At 40.8% G+C, this 19,767-nt stretch overlaps 1 protein-coding gene across 4 annotated transcripts in view; it reads left to right on the forward strand.

Annotated features, from left to right (window-relative positions):
* Positions 1-19,767, forward strand: part of ANO3 (anoctamin 3) — a 238,002-nt gene that overhangs the window by 151,376 nt on the left and 66,859 nt on the right. For 3 of the 4 annotated variants that reach the window (XM_083749884.1, XM_083749886.1, XM_083749887.1), the window contains 3 exons: positions 9,677-9,835; positions 10,362-10,462; positions 17,103-17,147. In XM_083749884.1, the coding sequence (XP_083606010.1) occupies positions 9,677-9,835; positions 10,362-10,462; positions 17,103-17,147 (305 nt within the window). The remainder of the gene's footprint in view (positions 1-9,676; positions 9,836-10,361; positions 10,463-17,102; positions 17,148-19,767) is intronic. The other variant, XM_083749885.1, reaches the window with a different exon arrangement.

The raw sequence follows: 19,767 nt of genomic DNA on the forward strand, positions 1-19,767 counted from the left end.
GTTCCAGTGAACTTGGTAACAGGCCTAGGGGGGAAAAACAACAACCCTGTATTCAAACCACAGTTCAAACATATTTTGGACTTCATCTACAGTTTATCATATGCTGAAAATCTAGCCCAGAAAATGTGCATTGATTTATATATAATGGTGAGTCTTAACAAGCAGACAGATGGTTCCATCTTGTCGCTTCTAGTTGTTTTGTCAGTGTCATATGCTAAAACAGCACCCAGCACTTGACAAAGTATGGTACCACCATATAGCTATGCTCTGCTTGCTACGTGTGGTACACAAGACCTCTGTGCTTTTTGCTTATTGTCAGAATTTTCCAGCATAGCTTCACATTAATACTACTAGCATGAGGCATTATCCTATTTCCAAGGTAACAAGCCTTACTGAAGCAAAGTCAATTGTGAATTAACTGGGAATTTGAGATTTACAGCTGAAAATGCCTGTTCTTCTGAAAGCAATTTAAGATAACAGCAGAGAGCGTTGTGATTTGGTGCCACAAAAGAGGTGAAAGGGAAAGAAAGGCAGAGATGAAGTTATCATCAGCTGGCTAGCTGCATGGCATTTTATTATAGGACTTCAAGTAAAACATATATCACCCCCTTGAATCCAGTGCTTATAAATGTTCTGCAGAAGATGAGCTTTACAATTACTTGATGAACTTTAAAGTTACTGATACAGCCACTGTGGTGCTGTGCAGATGATGACAGGCTAAAACTCCCATTCAATACCAGCCAGCATGGCCAATGTTCAGGGATGATGGGAGTTGTAGTCCATCAACATATGTCAGGCACCATGTTGCCAATAGTCTGGATATTAGAATTTAAAATACTAGCCTGGAGTTGGCTCCAGTACCCTCAATAGTTGTGCAGCAGCTGTGACAATTGCGGCAGGAGGCTTGATCTCTTTTCTCTCTTTCTCAAAAGGATAAATTCACATTTGGTAGACCCATGCCTTTGTCAATTATCAGGCAGGTACACCAGCCCCAAGTGCTGACTTGTACCTGCAGCTTTTGGAAGCAGCCTAATCTGTTTCAGAGCCAGTCTAGTTATTCATGACTGAATTAGATTCTTGGGGGAAGAGCATGGTTTCCCCAGAAACACTTGGGTGCAGAATATGTCACTTTCCACCAAGAACCTCTTTAGGATTCTTGGTCAGTAGTGGGCTTCCATCACCTCCCACAGATTTTGGAGATTCAGATTTTGGAGACTCTCCATTGACATGCATGGGGAAAGAGAGGTAAAAATGTCACACACAAATTGTTACCCAAAGGATCATTGACAGGGGGTGGGCTTCTGCTCTCTCAGTGGATTTGGAGGGAAACAATAGAGAAAATAGTAGAAGGTATAGATTAAATGAAAAACAGTTTTTAGTCCCTCACCACACTGTGTCTGGGTAATTGTTTACCCTGGGAAAATAATTCACTGTGGATAAAAGCTAGACCGGTCCATCAAGACAAAAAAAACTCCCTCATCTATTAAGTCTGGGAATTTTCCCAGTCAGCTTCATTTTGTTTCTGGGGGGGCGGGGGATACAATTTTTTGTGCATTTTTGTGCACTTTTTGAACAGGGAAGACCACTGAGCTTTTCAGAAGGATAAAGAGCACATGATCTGACTAAATGCACCTTATTAATGGTGCAATCTGACTTAGGAATATGAGGACCTTTCCCAAATCACTCCAGCTTACCCAGAGCTGATGCATAGAATCATAGAATCATAGAGTTGAAAGAGACCACAAGGGCCATCGAGTCCAACCCCCTGCCAAGCAGGAAACACCATCAGAGCACTCCTGACATATGGTTGTCAAGCCTCTGCTTATAGACCTCCAGAGAAGGTCTATAATATGGAAAGTGACATATTGCTGCACACTCCTTGGCAGCAAATTCCACTGTTGAACAGCTCTTACTGTCAGGAAGTTCTTCCTAATGTTTAGGTGGAATCTTCTTTCTTGTAGTTTGGAACCATTGCTCCATGTCCACTTCTCTGGAGCAGCAGAAAACAACCTTTCTCCCTCCTCTATGTGACATCCTTTTATATATTTGAACATGGCTATCATATCACCCCTTAACCTCCTCTTCTCCAGGCTAACCATGCCCAGCTCCCTTAGCCGTTCCTCATAAGGCATCGTTTCCAGGCCTTTGACCATTTTGGTTGCCCTCCTCTGGACACGTTCCAGTTTGTCAGTGTCCTTCTTGAACTGTGGTGCCCAGAACAGGACACAGTACTCCAGGTGAGGTCTGACCAGAGCAGAATACAGTGGCACTATTACTTCCCTTGATCTAGATGCTATACTATTGATGCAGCCCAGAATTGCATTGGCTTTTTTAGCTGCCGCGTTACACTGTTGGCTCATGTCAAGTTTGTGGTCAACCAAGACTCCTAGATCCTTTTCACATGTACTGCTCTCAAGCTAGGTGTCACCCATCTTGTATTTGTGCCTCTCATTTTTTTTGCCCAAGTGCAATACTTTACATTTCTCCCTGTTAAAATTCATTTTGTTTGTTTTGGCCCAGTTCTCTAATCTGTCAAGGTCATTTTGAAGTGTGATCCTGTCCTCTGGGGTGTTAGCCACCCCTCCCAGTTTGGTGTCATCTGCAGTTTTGATCAGGATGCCCTTGAGTCCATCATCCAAGTCGTTGATAAAGATGTTGAATAAGACCGGGCCCAAGACAGAACCCTGTGGCACCCCACTAGTCACTCTTCTCCAGGATGAAGAGGAACCATTGATGAGCACCCTTTGGGTTCGGTCAGTCAACCAGTTACAAATCCACTGAGTGGTAGCATAGTCAAGACCGCATTTTACCAGCTTCTTTACAAGAATATCATGGGGGCACCTTGTCAAATGCCTTGCTGAAATCAAGGTAGGCTACATCCATTGTGTTCCCTTCATCTACCAGGCTTGTAATTCTGTCAAAAAACGAGATCAGGTTAGTCTGACATGACTTATTTTTCAGAAATCCATGCTGACTATTGGTGATCACAGCATTCCTTTCTAGGTGCTCACAGACTGTTTGCTTAATGATCTGCTACAGAATCTTCCCTGGTATTGATGTCAGACTGACTGGGTGGTAATTATTTGGGTCCTCTCTTTTCCCCTTTTTGAAAATAGGGACAACATTTGCCCTCCTCCAGTCTGCCAGGACTTTGCCTGTTCTCCAGGAATTCTCAAAGATGACTGCCAGTGGTTCTGAGATCACATCTGCCAGTTCTTTTAATACTCTTGGATGCAGTTTATCTGGCCCTGGAGACTTGAATACATCTATTACCAATTACCCTTACCAATTACATAGCAACACTTTTAGATTTGCAGTATGTTAGGTATTTGCCTTGTACGTATACCAAATATTGAGATAAATGTGTGGAATATTGTCTCATGGTCTTGTCATAATCAGAATATGGACCATTCCAAGACCAAGTTCAAAGATAAATAGTACATGGTTTTGAGGCTGATCTTTGTTCAGCCCATGCTCATGTGTTTCCAAGATTCACAGTCCATTTTATTATTAATAAAATGGCATAGTTTACTATCATTAGGATAGTGTGCAAAGAATAGATTAGAAAATTCACTACTTGCCAGTCTCCTAGTTCTAAATGACCCGTGAACTGAATAAAAAACTGCAATCAGCATCATAAAGCAGAAATGCTCAGCCCCTGAAACAAGTAAAGTAATGAGAATGAAGAGAATATGGGCAGTATCTTTCTATATCTATCTGTTTCTTTCTCTGGTGTGGCAGGAGAAAATAGCAAGTTTGGTGGGAAGATTCAAGAAACACTTAAACGTTATAGTATAGTATAAACATATATATTTGCAGAATATGGATAGATATCTTTTTAAAATGAAAGCAGGAGTATAAAGTGATACTGAGGGCTATCCTAGTTGTTTTTCAATGTATTTATAAATAATAAATTTGATGCAGCATAAGCAATTTTTTATTTTGAAAGTGTGGCCCAGATAAAAGTTTGAGAACCACTGAGCTAGAGGCTGCAGAGGTTTCCTTGGTACCAAATCAATTCACCAATCATCCAATGTTCTGCAGAAAGCACTCACAAAACACAGGATCAGATCCTGAAGCATGACAGGCAAACATATTCCTAAACAACTCTTTTGACACCATGCTCTCTATGATTTTCCTCCCAAATTGATAGTCTACCAAAGATTAACATATTTATTCATCTCATTGCTGAACCATGACAAACAGTATGCCATACATCTGTTTTCAGCAACTCGGGATTAGTTAGGTCAGAAGGTCCTGTACCTAGGGATTTAGAAATTAAGCATGATTTAGAATATCGCCTTCAGTCTGGGACACTGCAGACAGCAGTGCAAAGTCTGAAGTCAGTTTGTAGAGACTTTGATTAATCGCCCAGGTGGCAATATCTGTCTATCCTTTGTTTCAAATTAGTGCCTTGCATGAAACTTACAAATTACACACCTGGCTGCTGTCCAACCACTGATGTCTTAGCATAGCTAAAATATAGCAGGGAAATGGATTTAATGTTGCATTTGATTACATGGTAGTACAGGCTAAAAGGCTATCTGAGAACACCAGTTGCAGATTCTGTTATTGAGTTCATTATCACATATAACAGGAATGCTGGTATTTCGATCAATAAGTTATAATAAAGAGAACCTCTAATGCTGCAACAACCCTGCCACTTGCTATTCCCCCCCCCCATCTGACATGAAGCATATCCAAGAAAGTCCACTTGATCAATAAAGAGCCAAAGGCATATCAAAGCTGTAGGAATCTTATCTACGAAGTGGACCTTTGATATATTGGTCATTTTTTCTTTCATTCTTTTACTATGCAATGGATGTAACTTTTCTATTAGGATTAATGTTCAATCAGGAGTGTGGAACAAAAAAGGATTGATTTTTATAACAGCAATAACATTGCTCTTACCTCTTACAAAAAGAATAGGAATTCTGCAAATGTCATGATAGTTCAGGTGGTGTGTACATTTTACCATATTCAATTCCTTTTGTTAGCAAGTGTTCTGCAGTGTTGACATTTTGGAAGCCAAATAAAGGCCTTTCCCAATGACTAAATACATTGCTTTCCCCTTAATGTAACACTTGTGCTACCTTGATTCAGCATCAGCCATACAATATCTTCTCACCCTCAACTAACAGCCAGGAATAACTGGGCTGCAGGAATAGTGTAAGGAAAAGAAGGAAATTGACAAAACGAAAAAGATAGAAGAAGAAAAGGTTCACATAACAGAGGTGGTTCGCTGTGAGAAAGAGTTGACAGCTGTGCTATTTGAGGCTGTCATGGCCTTCTGTTCCAAATAACTTCTAACCCAATCAAATTAAAATTTACTGTACTGCAAAGAAACGCCTTACAATGCATCGGAGGGACTAAAGAGATCTACAAAGATACTATGCAGTACAGTGGTACCTCGAGTTAAGTACTTAATTCGTTCCGGAGGTCCGTTCTTAACCTGAAACTGTTCTTAACCTGAAGCACCACTCCTGCTACTGCTGCGCCATCAGAGCACGATTTCTGTTCTCATCCTGAAGCAAAGTTCTTAACCCAAGGTACTATTTCTGGGTTAGCGGAGTCTGTAACCTGAAGCGGCTGTAACCCGAGGTACCACTGTTCATAAATGTGACTTACAAAACCATTGCATAACTTAATTTAGTATATCTCTACTGCCCATCAATTCAGTGGTCAGCGTTTGAGAATGATACCACTGAAAATGAGGCTACTTTAAGAATCACATACTGATTCGTATCTCTGGGCAAATAAATGAAGCTTAAACTTTACAGGCCAATCTGCCACACTCACTGGTGTGGCCACACTTTGCCAACCTCTGCATTGCCTTGCTCCTCTGCTTCCCAGTAAGTGGGACCAACCTTGCTGCTGGGAAGCTAACACAGTGGGTCTGCCCCACTGGATGTGATGCTTCTGGTTCACATCCTAATTAGTGTGTTTAAAATGGCAGTCATAGAGTTAGACTTGTTTTAAAATCCCTCTCACTGAACTCATTTGAATACTTTTCCATTTAGATTATGACTATTTTTATTGCTAGCTATTAATGGGAGCCTTGGGGGGACTGATGCACCACCTTGCTCAATAAATTTTATTGTTCCATATGATATAGTTTAGTTGGAGTACAACTGAAAAGTGGAACCCTAAGATGGAGATGAGGAAAAGCAGGGGACAAGAACCACTGACTAGCCTTAGAGTTACAACTGATGCATATTTAAGGATGCATCCTATATGCTAACAGCAAACTCATTCCCTGAGTGTGGATCTTGATACAGGTGATATAGTACCATTCCCAATTACATCACCTTTCTGTAATGAATGAAGTATCATACAAGATGGCATAACTGGCTGTCACCATAAGCAGTAAACATTTTAGTGGCAGTCCCATTTGTTTGCTTAGTTTTGGCCTTGCTCTAATCCAAAACATAGCTCTGAGTACACCACTTGTGAAACAAACAATTTTACCATATTTCATCCACACTCACTGTTACAGTCCCTTAAAGTGTCCTAATTTTCCAGGGACAGTCCCAGATTTACAGAAGCCATCCCAGTTTCTGATTTGATCCTGGAATGTCCCGTCTTTCCTTAGGATGTCCCTATTTTCAACAGAGAAATGTTGGAAGGTATGGTAAGACCTCCTTGTTTTCATTGGAGAAATGTTGGAGGGTGTGGAGTTATCCAACCCTCAAGCCATCTGAAGGCAGCCCTATATAGGGAGGTTTTTTAATGTTTAATGTTTTATTATGTTTTTATATATATTGGAAGCCGCTCAGAGTGTCTGGGCCAACCCAGTCAAATGAGCAAGGTATAAACAGGAAAATTGTTGTTGTTGAATAGGATTTCCTATTTTCATCGGAGAAACAGTGGAGGGTATGCTGTTAAACAGCTCTACTGCACTCTTTGTTTATGAAGGACGGATACAATCCTTAGCTACTGATGCATGTTATACTGATAGGTATATATTTAAAAAGCTTACTGGTATCAAGAAACAAGATAGCAATCTGTTTTAAAAGTGCAATGAATTCCTAATCTGCTGTTCACTTCAGACTGCTAAGGTAGAATATACCTCAGTATCATCAACATTGCAACAGTTAATATGAAATATATAAATGAAGTTTGAAGCAAAAGAGAGAGAGCCACTAACCCCCTTCTCCTTTATTCATAGGCCAGACACTGTTTTAAGAAAGAGGATTTATTTATTAGTGGTGCTTATAGTGCCTGATGTTCCCTGGTGTTTTACTGTGCAAAGGCCAACTGAATTTGCAGTAAAGCTTTATAGGAGTTATATCAGCAGCAGCTGTATACGATGGGTGCTGAATCAGTGTCCTTGCCCGTCCTTGATATATTCCAAACTGATTTTCCCTACAGAGTTGCAGTGACTTGCTGTTGTTAATACCTCATACAAAGGGCAGTGAATATTTCTGAAGAGCTTAAAAACATGTGAACATTATTGTTATTAGTAGTAGCAGCAGAAGCAAGAGTGACCCAAAGTGACGTACCAAAATAGTATAAACTATAAATACTAAAACTGAGTGTGACAAACACAACTAAATCTGTATGGGCGTATTTTCACATTAATCTGCAAGGGGGAAAAGTATGCATGAAATTGAAAGACATTATTTCTGGATGTAGTTTTTCTATAAAATGTGTATATGTAAACTTATTCCCGCTCAATATGCATGTTTCTTGATTTTTTAATCTGAATAATAACCATGTTTTCATTTGCAACATTCATCTGGAAGGTGTGGATCAAGTCAAGTTTGTACAGAAATTCACAGAGACCTTAAGAACATAAGAATAGCCTGCTAGGTCAGGCCTATCTAGTCCAGCATTCTGTTCTCACAGTGGCCAACCAGATGCCTGTGGGAAACCAGGGAGCAGAACATCAGCACAAGAGCCCTCTTCTCTCTCATGGTTTCCAGCAGCTGGTATTCAGAAACATTGCTGTCTCCAACTGCGGAGGTAGAACTCAGCCATCATGTCTGGTAGCAATTGCTAGCCCTCTCCTCCATGAATTTGTCCAATCCACCAACCATCCAAGTTGGTGGCCATCACTGCCTCCATGGGGAACAAGCTCCAATATTTGGCTCTACACTGCATAAAGTACTTTCTTTCATCTGTCCTAAATCTTCTAACATTCAGCTTCTTCAAACTGTGTTCTTCAAGCACCTCTAGATGCGTGGTTTTTAGAAACCAAAGAGTGGTTTCAGTGTTTAGGCCAAGAGATGTAATGTACAGTCATACCTCTTGTTACGTTCGGTTCAGGTTACGTCTTTTCAGGTTGCGTCCTGCGGTGACCCAGAAGTACCGGAAAGGGTTACTTCTGGGTTTTGCAGCTCGCACATGCGCAGACACGCAAAATGACATCACGCGCATGCGCAGAAGCGGCGAATTGCGACCCGTGCGTGCACAGACGCAGGTTGCATTCTCTTCAGGTTGTGAACAGAGCTCCAGAACGGATCCCGTTCGCAACCTGAGGCACCACTGTACAGTTAAAAATGGGTAGAGGAAAAGTAAAATCGAGGTGGCTGCTCTATGCACACTTGCCAAAGAGTTAAGGCCCACTGAATTAATTCCCAGTGGAATTTACATGCTTAGGACTGCAGTGCCCATAGCCTGAGCAGCAGCTAGTACTAATATTAGTGTTTCTAGTGTTTATATTTGACAATTCTTGGACTGCACTGTGACTTTCGGTTTCATAAGCTTTTAGAGAGCATGGCGTAGAGACCAGGCTGTTGCATGATATGCACTTAGGCATAAAATATAGACCTGTTGCTAGGAACTTGCATATATTAAGAGACATCATCAGCTATTAAATATATTTGGCAGCTCTATTCTGTAATAGTAATGAGGAGTGAGTGCCTTCTGCTACTACCTAAACTGTTCCAGCCACTGGCCCTTGTTAGTTAAAACAGAAATGGGTATGTATCACTATGCAAATGACAAATGGGGCTGCAAGCTTATGCACACTTACAAAAGAGTAAGTACTATGGAACTCAGATTTATTTCAGAGTAAACATATTTAGAATTCTTTTGTTCATTTCATAATGAGCTGCAGCAAACCTTTTTAGGGGAAAAAAATCATACTTGTAATAGTAATAGTAATAATAATAAAAAAAATTCTTGGACAATTCCCTAAAAAGCCCATCTTTTTAGGGAAAAAAAATCATACTTGTAATAGTAATAGTAATAATAATAAAAAAAATTCTTGGACAATTCCCTAAAAAGCCCATCTGTCTTCTGTGAGTTCTCTCCCAGCTCTCACTGCCAGAGCAGTCTTTTTGGTTTTACTTTGTTTACACCATTGTCAAAATCCATCAGTGAAATTGTGGTTGCACCCTGCATCGCAAATGCTGCATTGAGTGAGGATTGGGACCAAATAACTCTACAATTATATCATGCCGTAAAAGTACCCCCTTTTTCTGTGAGTTTTCAGTGCCCGCTCAAAATTCCATATATTTGTGTGTGCTTTTGTCTGCAGCATACTTTTAAAAAGTATTCTAGGTTTGGCAATCAGGGCTTAATTTTACCATCTAGGCAAAGTGAATTTCTAGGCCTCCCTTTGTCACTCATCCATGCCCATAGCATTCCTTTTTAAAAAATCGTCTGGACTATGATACTATGTTTATCTCCCCCACCCCATCCCCACTTTTTGTCTTTGTTTTTCTTTCAGAATGACATGAGCGCCCTAGCAACATCAGGTCTCTTCTTCAAGGATGGCAAAAAACGTATTGATTACATTTTGGTCTATAAAAAGTCCAGTCCACAAATAGAGAAACGGAGCACTTTTGAAAAGAACCTTCGGGCAGAAGGACTGATGTTAGAAAGAGAGGTATGTTACATTTTCCACCTTTCTGCAGAGACTTATTCTGAATAGAAGACCCACATCTGAGGCTGTGTTCGCACGGCAGTTTATTCAGTTTTCAGTTCCACATTAAGATCCGCTTTATATTTGAGCTTCCACATGACATCAAAACCACTTCTGTGGAACAGTGGATTGCTAGGAACCCACAGAAGGCATTCAGTGGGGGGCAGGAGGACATAAGCACTGCAAAAGGAATTTCTGGAAGGGGTCCGGCTCATATGTTACATCTGCCCACATTAAGAGAGGGCTGGCTGTACTCCATCCACAGGTGAGCCTTGTTCTCAAGACACTAATGGCCTCATCCTTGAAGATGGCTTAGATAAGACAGCTGACCTCTTCCTTTCAGACAGCTGTGTTTAGTCCCAGCTGCAGTGCATGGCAAGCTGAAATTTCCATAACCACAGGGATCAAACTTAAAGGCCAAGTTTGACACAAAAGTCAGTGCCCACCTGGATATGGAACATTAATCAATTCTATTTGATTACTTTTTCAGCCAGCTGTTACAAACCATGATATTATGTTTGTTAAAATTCATTGTCCTTGGGATACATTGTGCAAATACGCTGAAAGAATGAACATCAGGATGCCTTTCCGGTAATATAAAATATTTCATTTTAATTTTTTTTTACTTAATCAGGCTTTTTTAATGCGTGTATTAATGAAATATGCTTTACCATTATTATTATTATTATTACGGTTGTGCTTCCATAAGTTTTCTTGAATATATGGTTGTTTTCTAGAAATATACGATACAACTGCATGCAAAGTTACAGTGATCACAGTTATTTTATTAACTCAGAGAAGGTGTGGCAATGATTAGAGTGTTGGACTAAAACCTGGTAGACCGGGGCTCTAATCCACACTGCTGTGAAGCTCACGGTGTGACATTGGGCCTGTCACTTTCTCTTAGCCTATCTCATAAAATTGTTCTGAGCATAAAATAGGGGGAGGGAGAAACCATCGAGCTCCTTGGAGGAAAGATGGAACATAAATGAAATATTAATTAATATTTGCAAGGACATCCATAGTTTTAGGAATAGAGTCTTTCTACTGTTAGATCTCTAGAGGTGGATTCAGATCATTATTTGTTCTGATAACTGACCTAATTAAACTTTGTGTGTGCCTGGGATAGGTGACCAGTCTGTGAATACTCCAAGTTTTCAGACACATGGCAAGATCTCAGCCAACCAATTTTTAAAAACTGGGCGAAGTCTAGATTGTGTTGCAAGATAAAGCTAGTCTAGTTGTTTGTCATAGCTAATTTAATTCCCATGAATTTCAGTAGGAATTAATACTAAACAAAGTGTACAGACATTCTTTTTCATGCTTACACTGTGTGTTTGTGTGTGTGTAAGGAAATCATGCAACACTGGCCACACACATCTCAAAACTGATAAGATTGTTGACCATGCCCCATCTTCAGAGGCTCTGAATTTGGCGACAACGAGAAAGGGCCCTAAGTACTTATTTATCTACTCTGCTGTTCGGCCAAAAAGGCTTTCCTGCACTCAGGCTTAGAACCTCCGAAAAACACAACACAAAAGGAAACAAAGAGGAAGGGTAAAACCAAGTTCAGGCACCAGTTCTTAAAGTTACTCCAGTGCACAGCTGTTCACACATATGCCTCTTCTTCATACTTAAGGACCCCAGTGGGGTTGTCAATCTGCAACATGTTAGAGTTTCAACAAGCTGGTCAGCACCAAAAGCGAGACACCACTTTCTGCTTCTTTCTCTATCCTTCCATGTCCACAGAAAATAGGCCCTACCTATTATGGCAACAAATCAAACACTAAGGAATCCATTATCTGCATTCTAGGAGGGAGCTAGGATTGGCAGAGGACTCCCTCCTCCATGATGGAAACCCCCATTACACCCATTGAAGGTATAGGCTGTGTGAGGGCTACTAGAAATGCTGTTCCTATTATCCAGATGTGACAATCAGCAGAGGAAATAGAAGCCAAACTGAGTGTTTTCCACATTCCTCTGTCACTTGCAATGATTATAGATTCACATAAAGCCTGCACAACTTGAATTCAAGTTTCCACCTTGGATCTGATGACTTTGCACTACCAGACGAATGAGGAAAATGACACATTTTCATTCAGCCCTCTAGGATCATCACATGCAAAACTCTCTTTAGCTACAAGCTTCTGAAAGTTAAATAACCCAAACTGCTTCCCCTACTCCCATTTAATCCAGTTTAATCCCTAGGGAGCAAAGCAGGATAGTTATAGCTGCTGACTCAAGTAGATTGGCTGCAGTCCAGAGCCCATTTACTCTAGAGCAGTAGTATTAAACTCAGTGTGATTCTTCCAGAATTGAATGGGTTATGGATTAGACCAATTGTCAGAAAATGAGCCATCAGTTCAAAAAAGACAGCAAATCATTTTCAGCAAGTGACTACAATGGTCGTCAGCAATCCTGTAAACAATTTGGTATTTTTATCATATTTACTTCAGCAATGGGAGAATGGGAACAAAAGTAAAACAAGGAAACTCACAATGAAAGTGTCTGAATGCAGGGCTTGCTCTTAGAAGTCTTTCCTGCTTTGATCTATGAGGAACTTTTTGTACAATGTGAGCTGTTTCATGCATATGGAAGAGCACAAAAAGTAACACTTTGGTGACTAATCCAGCAGCTTTTATGCTTTAAAAGCTGTCTGCGCTTAAGAGTCTGTGCAACTCACTGTGTGACCTTGGATTAGTCTTTCTCGCAGGGTGTTTTGAAACTGTGCACCGCTCTGACCTCCTGGGAAGATGCATCCATGTCAGCTCCTGTACACAGTCAAGAATCCCAATCCACTTTCAAATGTCAGCCTGAATGCACGGTCATTGGAGGTGCTGCCCTCAGGGTGCAGGATGTCAGGAACAAGGCTATCAGGCATGGTCTACCGTCCCTTTCACATCTTAGATGTCTGCACAGAGGGGGTGATCTGAACACCCCTTAGGACAGCAGTCAAAATGAAGACCGTGCTATGGTGTTATCTGAGAATTTCCCATCATGTTGCTATTTTTCTTCTTACAAAGGACTCATATGGAAAACTAGACATTTACAATACAATGACCGGCAGACTGGAGGAGGGCAAATGTTGTCCCTATTTTCAAAAAGGGGAAAAGAGAGGACCCAAATAATTACCGTCCAGTCAGTCTGACATCAATACCAGGGAAGATTCTGGAGCAGATCATTAAGCGAACAGTCTGTGAGCACCTAGAAAGGAATGCTGTGATCACCAATAGTCAGCATGGATTTCTGAAAAATAAGTCATGTCAGACGAACCTGATCTCGTTTTTTGACAGCATTACAAGCCTGGTAGATGAAGGGAACGCAGTGGATGTAGCCTACCTTGATTTCAGCAAGGCATTTGACAAGGTGCCCCATGATATTCTTGTAAAGAAGCTGGTAAAATGCGGTCTTGACTATGCTACCACTCAGTGGATTTGTAACTGGCTGACTGACCGAACCCAAAGGGTGCTCATCAATGGTTCCTCTTCATCCTGGAGAAGAGTGACTAGTGGGGTGCCACAGGGTTCTGTCTTGGGCCCGGTCTTGTTCAACATCTTTATCAACGACTTGGATGATGGACTCAAGGGCATCCTGATCAAATTTGCAGATGACACCAAACTGGGAGGGGTGGCTAACACCCCAGAGGACAGGATCACACTTCAAAACGACCTTGACAGATATGAGAACTGGGCCAAAACAAACAAGATGAATTTATCAGGGAGAAATGTAAAGTATTGCACTTGGGCAAAAAAAAAAAAAAAAAATGAGAGGCACAAATACAAGATGGGTGACACCTGGCTTGAGAGCAGTACATGTGAAAAGGATCTAGGAATCTTGGTTGACCACAAACTTGACATGAGCCAACAGTGTGACGCGGCAGTTTAAAAAGCCAATGCAATTCTGGGCTGCATCAATAGGAGTATAGCATCTAAATCAAGGGAAGTAATAGTGCCACTGTATTCTGCTCTGGTCAGACCTCACCTGGAGTACTGTGTCCAGTTCTGGGCACCACAGTTCAAGAAGGACACTGACAAACTGGAACATGTCCAGAGGAGGGCAACCAAAATGGTCAAAGGCCTGGAAATGATGCCTTATGAGGAACGGCTAAGAGAGCTGAGCATGTTTAGCCTGGAGAAGAGGAGGTTAAGGGGTGATATGATAGCCATGTTCAAATATATAAAAGGATGTCACATAGAGGAGGGAGAAAGGTTGTTTTCTGCTGCTCCAGAGAAGCGGACACGGAGCAATGGTTCCAAACTACAAGAAGATTCCACCTAAACATTAGGAAGAACTTCCTGACAGTAAGAGCTGTTTGACAGTGGAATTTGCTGCCAAGGAGTGTGGTGGAGTCTCCTTCTTTGGAGGTCTTTAAGCAGAGGCTTGACAACCATATGTCAGGAGTGCTCTGATGGTGTTTCCTGCTTGGCAGGGGGTTGGACTCGATGGCCCTTGTGGTCTCTTCCAACTCTATGATTCTATGATTCTATGACTGAACTAAAAAGTTTCTTGAGGGGGTCCCCCATTTTTTATTTTTAAAAACTCATATTTTTGCCATTTTGTCACCCCTCTCAGTGATGACACCCGGGGCAGACTGCATCTACCACACACCTCTTTCTACACCACCAGGGTGACAGGTTCCATTCCCATTATGCTAGCAGGGATAGGGAAGAAGTTCATTCAGGACCAGAGCTGAGAAGCAACAGGTTTCCAAGTCAGCTTGAGATTGTTCAGACAGCTGCAGGCCACCTGAATTGCTAGTTGCCCTTGCCCATCTCCTTATCTCTAATTTGATAGCCTGGTCCAATGGACCAAGCCAGCAAATGGCACAGATGCAAGTGCCTTTTGCAAGCTAAACTGGAGAACTCTCTGTAGGAAGGATGGGAACTGGGATACAGATTAAATTAAACTGAGCAGATGTTATTTGTCAAGAAGAGATGGTCTGCCTTGCTTCACTTGCCATTAAACTGCTTATTTCTGGGGAAGAGTGTTGCACGATTGAGTTGCTGTTCTTGGCTGATAAATGGCTCATAGGATGACAAAAAGAAAGATGGGAAGAGGTAGTACTGTCTTTTCCTTCCCAGTGTACAAAACCCCCCTTTTCAGCTCTGCTGTGCAGAGATGGGTCTAACAGACTAGGGCATCAGTCTTCAGCACTGGCAGCTGGTCTGACCACAGAGTTTAAGTTAGATGAGAGCCCAGACATGGTAAAATGGATAAATTGTCCTTTCTTCAGTTCTGAGTTCCATATACTCTTCTATGATTCACCGTCCCTCTGTCTGTTACATTTATATTCCATCTTTAGATTTTTTTTGAAAAAGCCACATAAGGTAGCAAGCAATGAAATCCAAATAGAAAATAACTGATCGACATAATAAAGAATCAATACCACAGCAAAACAGTATAAAATTGCATAAAATAAAAAGTTTTAAAAGCCCCCAGTTAAAACATAATTAAATTAAAAATACATATTAGGCTATCCAACTTGGTTGTACTCAGAGTAGACCAACTTCAATTAATTGACAGTTTATTCTATGAAAAGCATATTGGATGAAATCCATCTGTCATTTTTGTAAGTGCTTATTTTCAAGTGTGATTTGGTCTAAATAAAATCTATGATTTGAATTCTGCTACACTTTGTCCATCCTTCCAATTAAGTAGCAGCATCAGCACGCGGGAGGGGGGGCGTATAAAGAAAACTATTAATTAGTATAAGGCAGAATTCCAGTATTACGAAGAAACTATGAAGTTTGTGTTTACAGTGTGCCTCATGAATAGCTTCCTCTCTTCCTCTCTCTCTCTCTCTCTCTCTCTCTCTCTCTCTATATATCCTAAGTGAAAATTGCAGAGATAATTGCATGACTTTAAAAAACAACAAAAAACCAAACTCAGGCATTACTGTAGTCATTTAAGGGTAGCAAAAAAATATTGAAATAGAAAAGCAATCATTTCCAGTTCCTTCATACAGCCATCTGCTGTCCACAGTTGTGTGCAAAATATCAGTGATATAATGACAATAACATTAAGAAATCAGTGTGCAAATGAACAGGGAAAGATCTATAGTCTCTGGGCTTTCTGAAGCTGTAACTTCTTAGTGCATGTTAAATCTTTAAAGTAGCTAACTATACTATCGATTACAGATAGGTGGCCGTGTTGGTCTGCCATAGTCAAAACAAAAAAATTCCTTCCAGTAGCACCTTAAAGACCAACTAAGTCAGTTCTTGGTATGAGCTTTCGTGTGCATGCACACTTCTTCAGATACACTGAAACAGAAGTTTCCAGACCCTTCTATATAGTGAGAAGTTGGGGAGGGGTATTACTCAGAAGGGTGGTGGGAATGGGTGATTTATGTCCGTTTGCTGCCACATACACCCGGACAACACCATTACTGGCCCCAACAACACCACACATACCATCTCGGGACTATTTAATTGCTCATCGTCTAACATTGTGTATGCCATCAAATGCCAACAGTGTCCTTCAGCTCTCTATATTGGACAAACAGGCCAGACCTTACGCCAAAGAATAAACGGACATAAATCGGACATCAGGAATCACAAGACAGAGAAACCAGTAGGAGAACACTTCAATCTCCCAGGACATTCTATACAAGATCTCAAAGTAGCTGTTTTACTACAAAGGAATTTCAGAAATAGACTGGAAAGAGAAGCTGCTGAATTACAACTTATCACCAAACTTAAAACCATGGAGAAACCTGGCCTGAACAAAGACCTTGGATTCTTATCTCATTATACATGACAAAGCCATTTTTCACCTTTTCAACCCTTGCTTCTTCCTGTAAGACCTATTGCAGTCGTTAAGAGTCGTCAACAGGCTCATCACAGCTATCTGCCAATCACCCATTCCCACCACCCTTCTGAGTAATACCCCTCCCCAACTTCTCACTATATAGAAGAGTCTGGAAACTTCTGTTTCAGTGTATCTGAAGAAGTGTGCATGCACACGAAAGCTCATACCAAGAACTGACTTAGTTGGTCTTTAAGGTGCTACTGGAAGGAATTTTTTTGTTTATACTATCGATATGTACTATAATTTTAGCCAAGGTTTTCCAAGTTAATGGTTTTAAAGATATTTGATTGCCTTTGGAACTGTGATTTGTTGCACCTTTATTTTGTAAATCTGCTTGTGACAAAACACTATGGTCTATTTCCTAAGTCTTCTTCCTTCTCCTTTGTATGCAACTGTTCTCAGATTATTTCTGCTATTCTTACAGGAAAAAATGTTATTACACTGACTGGAGGAGCAAAACCATGGGCAGGTTGGTGGGTGATATGTAGCTTTTCATTTTGCCAGATAGTCACCCTGCTTAAAACCAATCCATCCTAGCAGTTGTAAATTTATTACAGAGGACCTTAAACAAGTTAATGGAAGCAGTAGACCTTGGCTGATTGATTGTGTATGTGATGGTGTTGCTTTAAAAAGAAAGAAAGAAAGAAAGAAAGAAAGAAAGAAAGAAAGAAAGAAAGAAAGAAAGAAAGAAAGAAAGAAAATGCAGGGTGATTATTCTTACAAAAAGATGGTGGCATCCAAGACTCTGAAAGAGCTTTTGGGAACCCTCTGACACTATCATGGAGTCAGATCCTGAGAATGGTGCAGAATCTTGCAGATTACTTTCCTGTACACACACACACACACCTGAAGCCCTCTATGCTCACAGAAAAGCCTCCCCAGGGATCCCCAAAATTGGGAGGAAACACTGGGAAACAGAGCAGCACTCATGCAATATGTCTCCATCCAATTTTGGCCAGTTCATCCCTTCCCCAGCAGCCCCCTCCCCTTTCCACACCATTCAAGAGGGAGCCTCAACTCTCCAAAAAGCTCAACAGGGGAAAGAGAGGATGCTAAAGTCTTCTTCAACCAGCTTCCTTCTGCCCACGGCTCTCAGGATCCAACCCACCATCTTTCTTAGTCCTGCTGCCTAAGAACCCTTTTCTGTACACAAAGCATGGAGTTTAGTGCTGTGCTGAAAAATTCTCTTTGTGTGCTCTCTATTTTCCATCGATTAATGAGAAAAGATATTGCATTCAAAAATGATCAAAGGCACAGGAAACGTTAGGTGAAATTCTTGTGTATGGTTGCAGGTTATATAATTCTCATGAATGATTACATAATTTTGAGGTGAGTAGCCTTCCTTTCATTCTGGAAATCATCTTACTGGTGGTTTGCACTCTGCAGCCTTCCTGGATATCTGTTTCTCAGTTAGCCCAAGAACATCTTTAGATAAATCATCCTCCAGATCTCAATATTCAATAGCAACACCCTGAAATATTTTATTGTGTAAATTTACAACTGCTTATCTCCTCTCCCCAGTCATGCACGTGCTTGCTTTGCATCAAATACATTACAAATACATACATAGATATATAAAAATATACAGTAGTTTGCTTTGTATGGTATGTGAATTGTAATAGGGTTTCCCCCATCCATCCCAAACATCCAGACGTGGAGATATATTCCTGTTGTATTAACAACTATTACTTACCTTGATTATGGTTTAGTTTTTTCCAATGGAGCTGTGTGGTGGCAAATTTACAGATAATGAAATCACAATGCCTAAGTGTGCTGGTGGCTTCTTTTGGTTAACATTGCTCTATAAAGCTCTTGATTCTCAGTGTGAGGCAGAACTCCCAAAGGATAATCACAGTCAGATGAAATTCTCCTTGACCTTTCTCAGTTCCAGAGCCACAGCCACATGGGGCCTGGCCCCCTTTGAAATATTCAAGCTACACTTTCTGAATTTTAAGCTTTCACATTCATTTAAAAAAACAAATCTGTGGAGAAAAGGATTGAGGCAATATTACACTCAATCAAGGAAACATAAGAGGTAAACACCGGGTGAAATTAATAGGGCTGATCAATTAAAGAAGATTGGTTAATCATATGGGTTTTAGTCTATTAATCTATTTGGCATATTTGTATAAATACTTCTGAAGCATACTTTAGAGCATAAGAAAAGCCCTGCTAAATCAGACTAAAGGCCTACATAGTCCAGTATTTTGCAGTCACCGTGGCCAACCAGATGTCTATGGAAAACCCACAAGCAGAACATTAGCACAACAGCACTCTCCTGCTCATAATCCCCAGAAACTACTATTCAGGGGCACAAGATCTCTGATATTGGAGGAATCATATAGTAATCATACTTAAGTAGCCAATGATAGTCCTACCCACCATGAAGTTAAGTCCTTACCGCATCTTGTGGTGTCAAATTTATCTTGACAAAAATGGCTGGTGGTTGTGTGGATAGCCTGGCCCTGAGGTGAACCTGTACACACCGTTGTGAAGTGATAATCCAAATTGGCTTAACCATAAAGGAGCCAACCAAATTTGAAACCAACCTTCCACCACTTTCTCACCAGAGAATCCAGGTATCCTGGTTTCATCTTACGGCCAGTTCATGTGACTTAACTGTTGTGGCAACATTCATGAACTGTTTACCAAGTGAAAAGATGTCCACCAGGTTTTGAGGATGATGGAAGCCTACTGCTCACTATAGCCGATCTGGAGTTCCACACAACCATCTTATTACTTTGGCCATAAACTAGTGAAATCAGTCTGCATGGGCAATTGGGCTTTCCTTGTGATATCTTGGGAGGCAGTAAAGAGTTGCCTATGCTTGTGGTTCTTTCCTTTTATATCTAAAAGGACCAACCCTCTGCCCTCACAGGGCTGTTTCCTATTTTCTTACTATATCTCTAGTCAATGAGTTTAAGAAGGTCTTCCCTTCTTAAGTTGTGAATATTGGTATTCTCATCTGATATTTGTATATGTAACACACACCCTACTTGCAAAAATTGCATCCTGACTTTAAAATGCAAATGTGAGAAGTGACTTAAAGGTGACTAATTTGATATTTAAAAAAAAGGTAAAGGACCCCT

Source organism: Podarcis gaigeae, assembly GCF_964106915.1.
Source record: "Podarcis gaigeae genome assembly, chromosome: 1".
In the NCBI taxonomy this organism is placed as follows: domain Eukaryota; kingdom Metazoa; phylum Chordata; class Lepidosauria; order Squamata; family Lacertidae; genus Podarcis; species Podarcis gaigeae.